The 6,820-nt window shown below is 49.5% G+C and overlaps 1 protein-coding gene across 1 annotated transcript; it reads left to right on the top strand.

The window, feature by feature from the left end:
* Window positions 1-5,044: 5,044 nt before the first annotated feature.
* LOC118671265 (solute carrier family 35 member G1-like) lies at window positions 5,045-6,000 on the top strand. Its single transcript, XM_036339285.1, has one exon. The coding sequence runs from the start codon at window positions 5,227-5,229 to the stop codon at window positions 5,998-6,000; it is 774 nt and encodes a 257-aa protein (XP_036195178.1). The 5' UTR covers window positions 5,045-5,226.
* The last annotated feature ends 820 nt before the right edge of the window (window positions 6,001-6,820 follow it).

Below are 6,820 nucleotides of genomic sequence, written 5' to 3'. Positions count from 1 at the left end.
CAAACGGTCAGTAAATATACAAGTTTTTTTATATACTTTTTAGAGAGGACGGGAAGAGGAGGAGAGAGATAGAGAGAAACATCAATGATGAGAGAGAATCATTGATCAGCTGCCTCCTACACACCCCACACTGGGGATCGAGCCCACAACACAGGCATGTGCCCTGACTGGGAATCAAACCGTGACCTCCTGGTTCATAGGTCGACGCTCAACCATTGAGCCACACCAGCCAGGCAACTATACAAGTTTTATCAGTAGTATTGGCCAGGGCTGTGAGAACAGCCTTGAGTTTTGCATAGCAAATGCATCAATCCTGCCCATGTTTGGTTCTGCAAAGCTGGTACTGAGGCTCAACCGCAGCAGCAGCTCAGCGGGAACATCAGGTTTAAGCTTAGCTTAGCCAAACCATCAGTGAAGTGGGCCCCTGCACTTAGGGTAATCTCTGCAAACTGAGGTCCCCATTGAACCAACAGTTTTGCTTCAGGCAGCAGAACGAGAAGTAAATAACCCAGAGCAAAGCTGCCACTTTTTCATGGAAAGCTGACGAGCTCAGCTGCATTCTGCAACATGGCATTTCCACTTGACAGTGAGGCTTGTTTGGACCTCCCCACCTTGTTTGCCTTTAAGTCTGGTTGATCTGCCCCAAAATGGGACTATCATGCCGAAGAGTGGCAAGGCTTCCATGGGTCAGTTTCAAGAACAGTCTAGTGGCAGGTTAATAGCTGCTTTTCAAAAGGGTAGCCAGCGGCCCCAGGATTCCCAAATACCCAAGAAGCACCTCACATGGAGGATGCCTCTTTTTGCCAGACTCTAATTGGATAAACCACTAGTCACAGAGACTTGTAGCCCAAAGGGGTCGTTAGGGTTGTGGGGATGCAAAGGCACTAGTATTATTTGGGAAGAGATGCATTCTCTAAATTCACCTGGTACTCATAAGCATTCATAGTACAGACATGTAAACATTGATACCAATTACAGAAAGTTCTCACTTAACATCATCAATAGATTCTTGGGAACTGCAACTTTAAGTGAAGCAACATCCATAACAAAAACAATTTTCCCACAGGCTAATTGATATAAATAAGAATTAAATTCCTATGGCATATTTCTGATCCGAAAAATAAAGATCCAAAGTAGTTCTAATAGTAAACATTACACAGATTTTGAGCTATTCATCATTTTAAAAAGATGAATAAAAACAAGTAAAATAAAAAAACATTTTTAAAAAGTAAAATAATTATTTTCCAACCCACTTATTTCATTTCAGGGTCAGGTGACAGCAGCCTCTCCCAGCAACTCAGGACGCAAGGCAGGACCCCATCCTGGACAGGACGCCCTTCCACCGCAGGGCCACTCACACCCACCACTCTCACTTAGACTGGGGCAATGTAGACACGCTATTCACCTCATGCTCATCTTTGGCATGTGGGAGGAAACAGGAGTCCTTGGCGAAAACCCACGCAGACATGGGGAGAACGCACTAACTCCACACAGACAGTGACCCCTGCTGGGACTCCATTACTTTTCCTCATAAGGTCATGGTGAAACATTAAATAAAATAACATGATTCAGGGACTCCTGTATACAATCATCAGTGGAAGCTACAGCAGTAGTACACTGAATAGGCCCAAAGGGCTCCACCCAATAGGGTCACATTATTTCCTTGCTCGTTGCAAAAATTGCCCAAACTCCAAGAGTTGGATTCTGGTGCCCACTCCTCACACAGGACTTGATAGGATAATGACTCGAGTGGCTATAACCAACAGAGTGATAAAAGTTTGAATCTCTCCCCTCTACAAAGTGCCCCCAGCATCCTCAGGCAGGTGTGTATCAGCTCTCACCCTTAATCACCTTTCTCCTTAATGAAAGCGAGGTCAGGGGAGAAGAGGAGCGAGAAGGGAGCACAAAGGGAGAGAGAGCTCTGAGCCAGTAAGCAAGGCTTTGCATTCACTGTCAGTGGCCACCCACTCCCGGTTCACCCTAATGAACGTGTTTTCAGACCACGCAAAGGTCTGTATTGAATCACTTGTCCCTCACTGCAGATGCCATTTTTTCAGTTTGGGGGATCCTTTGGCTTCACAGCCAGTCACATTGTCTTCAGAGTTGTCCCATTATAATAAGATTCCTACTTCTACCTGCCCAGAGAAGAGTGAACCCCTAAGGCACCATTTAGGCAGCTTGTTTCAATCCTACCTCCCATTGCTCAGCCTCTAATCTTTAACAAGTAGGTTACTGGTATGGTCCTTATTACCCTAATCAACCTAATCCTTGGGCAAGAGCATTTATTACTGGGTGCCAGGGAGTAGTCTCATCTCTCACGGGCCTGTTGGCCACTATCCTTCATCATCCAGCAGACCATGTCTCTGTCAGCATTCCATCTTTATCGCCAATACTGTTGAATAGGTCCTACTTAATGGTGTTAAAGATACGAATAAATTAGCCTTATTTTCAAGGCTTTTATAAATGACTAGAGGCCCGATGCACAAAAATTTGTGCACTCGGGGGGAAGGGGGGGGTCCCTCAGCCCGGCCTGTGCCCTCTAGCAGTCTGGGACCCCTCAGGAGATAACGCGCTGCTGGCTTAGGCCTGCTCCCGGGTGGCAGAGGGCAGGCCCAATCCCTAGGTGCAGCCCCTGGTCGGGCTCAGAGCAGGGCCGATTGGGGGTTGGGGCACCACCCCCTATCACACTCAAGGCAGGGTTGATGGGGAGGTTGCGGCGCGACCCATGTCATGCACAGAGCAGGGCCCATCAGGGGGTTGAGGAGCTTCCCCCTGTCACTCACAGAGTAGGGCCGATAGGGGAGTTGGGGCACCGCCCCCTGTCACACACAGAGCAGGGCGGATCAGTGGGTTGGGGCACCGCCCTCTATCACCCACAGAGCAGGGCCAATCAGGGGATTGGGGCGCCGCCACTGTCACACTCAGGGCAGGGCCGATGGGGAGGTTATGGCTCTACCCCGACACACACAGAGCAGGGCCTGGGGGGGGGGGGGGTTGGGGTGCCGCACCCTGTCACACGCAGAGCAGGGCCGATCAGGAGGTTTGGGAGCTGCCCCCTGTCATGCTGATCCCGGTGCCGGGAGGCATATTACCCTTTTACTATATAGAATAGAGGTCTGGTGCATGGGTGGGGCCGGCTGGTTTTCCCTGAAGGGTGTCCTGGATCAGGGTGGGGGTCCCCACTGGGGTGCCTGGCCAGTCTGGGTGAGTAGCTGAGGGCTGTTTTCAGGCTGGGGGTGACTGAACTCCCAAACGCTCCTTTTTTCCTTTTCTTTTTTTTTTTTATTCTGGGCCAGCTTTAGCTTGAGGCTTGGCTCCAGCTCTTAGGCTCCTGAAAGTAGGTTTCTGGCCTTTGCATACAATGTTGCGAATCTGCTGGCTGAAGTCCGGCAGTATTTGTTACAATGTTTCTTAAACTGCCAACTCAGAGGCCTGCAGCCGCTCAGTCACTGAGGCAAGCAAGCCTCATGTTAGTTTCAAGCTGCCTGGCTGCCGGCCGCCATCTTGGCTGACAGTTAATTTGCATATCTCGCTGATTAGCCAATGAAAAGGGTAGCAGTCGTACGCCAAATACTATGTTTCTCTTTTATTAGTGTAATTATTCTTTTAACCCATATCTGTGCCTTTTTAATTTTAATTTTAATTTTAATCTGTGCCTTTTTAATTTTAATGCCAGATTTTTTATATGTAAACTATTTGAAAAGTTTTTAAATCACCAAATTTGACTAATAGTTTCTCGTTCAGTGGCATTAGCAACTTTAATTGTCATTCCATAATTTTAATTGTCTTCTGATTTGGGTTTGTTTTTTTTAAAACCATCTCTAAACAAAGCATTATCCCCATGCTTTTAAGCGCAGGCCTATTTTTTAAAAATATATTTTATTGATTTTTTACAGAGAAGAAGGGAGAGGGAATAGAGAGTTAGAAACATCAATGAGAGAGAAACATCGATCAGCTGCCTCCTGCACACTCCCTACTGGGGATGTGCCCGCAACCAAGGTAAATGCCCTTGACCGGAATTGAACCTGGGACCATTCAGTCTGCAGGCCGACGCTCTATCTACTGAGCCAAACCAGTTAGGGCCGAAGGCCTATTTTTATTCATAACTTTAATAACTATTTGTCTTTTCCCAGTCTTCTTCCAAGTCTTAAACAACGCAATCCGAGAGGTGGCTGCCGATTTACATGCGCTACATTTAAAAAATAAGAATGGGGGAGTTGCTGGAGGCCGGTCCATCCTTGCTGCTTGACACAGTCACTGCAGGGAAGAAACATCTGCACAGCATATGTTTCAAGGGACCTGGCGTATATGGCATACTGTTCTTAATATGTTTGCTCCCCTTCTTAGCACTATGTGTTCTAACCAGGGTTACCTCTCCGAGAAAAGTTGTTTCCCCAGGTGGGGATTTTTCCCTGGAGTTAGGGATTAACAGCACTAAGGAAGGGAATAAATCAGTAAAACCCTTAAGTGCCAGGCGGGTAGTTAATCACCTTAACTACAAACAATCACGATTAAGCTACATAATCTTTACTTAGGATAATCTCCTTCAGTTACTTCCTTGTTGCTTAACAGAACAGTAGAGTAGTGACCTTGGAATGGAGATAAGAAACGCCCTAACCTTTGGAATAGAATGGAAAGGATTAAAATCAACTGGTATAAATACAGATGTAACAAGGAGAATAAAAGAGAACCTGGCTAGAGAACCTGGCTTTGCTGATTATCTGAATGCTGCCTCGGTGTCATTCCTTCTTCCACAACTCCGTCCACACCTTTGGCAACCCCTGGACCTACTCGGGCTGGACCCCAACATCTGGCACTCCAACAGCCACGGGGAGAGCACTCGGCAGCACCCAGGTCGCCATGCTGCAGGAGCCCAGGCTGCCACTCACAGCTGTCACATCCCTGTCCACGAGTGAAGAGTCGTCAGGGCTGCCGCTCACAGCTGTCACATCCACATCCCCATCCGCGAGTGAAGAGTCGCTGGCCGTGAGGGAAGAGCCGTCGGAGGCAGTGGAAACCCCGGGCCCCAGCTGGTGCCCGCTATGCTGCTCCTCGCCATGCGGTTCGTGCGCGCAGCCGGAAGCCAAGAAGAAAGCACCATGTCATGGACTTGGTCTGTTTTACACATTATTGTCTGCCTTCCTTTTCTCAGTGGCCTCTTTACTTGTTAAAAAAGTGCAAGACCTCCATGCTGTAGAAATTAGTGCATTCTGATGTGTGTTCCAAATGTTAGTCGTTATCCCTTGCTTAATATACAGAAAAACTGGGTTTATAGGCCCAAAAGATCTACGAATCTTCCTCATTCTCAGAGGAGTCTTCGGTTCTACCGCCATGATCCTTTTATACTACGCTTTCCATATGACGTCCCTCGCCGATGCCACGGTGGTCTCGTTTAGCTGTCCAGTGTTTACGTCTCTATTTGTTTGCATGTTTCTCAAGGAAAAATACAGCCTTTGGGATGTTCTCTTCACCGCATTCGCCATCGCCAGAGTGATCCTCAGCGTGAGGCCGCCGTTTCTGTTTGGTTCCAACACTGCGAAGATGACTGGAAGCTCCTCAGATCAACTGAAGGGCACGTTCGCATCACTCGGACAAGCCGTGTTTGCTGCCTCGACGTTCGTTATCCTCAGAAAAATGGGGAAATCTGTGGACTACTTTTTGACCATCTGGTATTACACAGTGGTTGGCCTCGTGGAGTGCGTCATCATCCTCTTTGTATTAGGAGAGTGGAGGCTGCCGAACTGTGGGATGGACAGGCTCTTTCTCCTACTAATGGGGCTGTTTGGTTTGGGGGGTCAGGTGTTTCTCACCAAAGCCCTTCAAATAGAAAAAGCTGGGCTAGTAGTGCTAATGAAGACCATGGATGTGGTTTTTGCTTTTATCTCTCAGATTATTTTCCTGCATGATATACCAACGTGGTGGACGGTGGGTGGCGCGCTCTGCGTAGTAGCCAGTAGTGCTGGAGCGGCCATTCATAATTGGTGCCAGGGATCCGAATGAAGCATCATTGCGGAAATGTGTATTTTTTACAACTCCACCTTCACCGAGTACAAACACACCACATATGCACATACCTGGAAAATCGGAATTTACTTAATTGATTATATTTAACTAGAGGCCTGGTGCACAAAAATTTGTGCACTCGGGGGAGAGGGGGGCCCCTCAGCCCGGCCTGTGCCCTCTCGCAGTCTGGGTCCCCTCGGGAGATAACGACCTGCTGGCTTAGGTCTGCTCCCGGGTGGCAGAGGGCAGGCCCAATCCCTAGGTGCAGCCCCTGGTCGGGCTCAGAGCAGGGCCGACTGGGGAGTTGGGGCGCCGCCCCGTCATGCACAGAGCAGGGCGATCGGGAGGTTGTGATTCCACCCTCAGTCACGCTCAGGGTAGGGCCGATTGGGGGGTTGGGGCACCATCCCGTCACACTCAAGGCAGGGTCGATGGGGAGGTTGCGGCGCCACCCCCTGTCATGCACAGAGCAGGGCCAATCGGGGTTGGGACATTTCCCCCTGTCACGCACAGAGCAGGGCCGATCAGGGGGTTGGGGTGCCACCACTCTCACACTCAGGGCAGGGCCGATGGGGAGGTTATGGCTCTACCCCATCACACACAGAGCAGGGCCCGTGGGGGCGGGGGGGTTGGGGCACCGCACCCTGTCACACACAGAGCCGCAGGGCGATCAGGGGGTTTGGGCGCTGCCCCCTGTCACGCTGATCCCGGTGCTGGGAGGCATATTACCCTTTTACTATATAGGGTAGAGGCCTGGTGCATGGGTGGGTGCTGGCTGGTTTACCCTGAAGGGTGTCCTGGATCAGGGTGGGGGTCC

The sequence above is a fragment of the Myotis myotis genome, unplaced genomic scaffold (assembly GCF_014108235.1).
Source record: "Myotis myotis isolate mMyoMyo1 unplaced genomic scaffold, mMyoMyo1.p scaffold_m19_p_1, whole genome shotgun sequence".
NCBI lineage: Eukaryota > Metazoa > Chordata > Mammalia > Chiroptera > Vespertilionidae > Myotis > Myotis myotis.
The sequence above is the reverse complement of the archived record's forward strand: the minus strand, read 5'-3'. Positions and strand labels throughout refer to the sequence as shown.

What these genes read in the sequence shown, in the direction of transcription:
- LOC118671265 (XM_036339285.1), top strand. Translation starts at nt 5,227, where the DNA reads ATGTTAGTCGTTATCCCTTGCTTAATATACAGAAAAACTGGGTTTATA.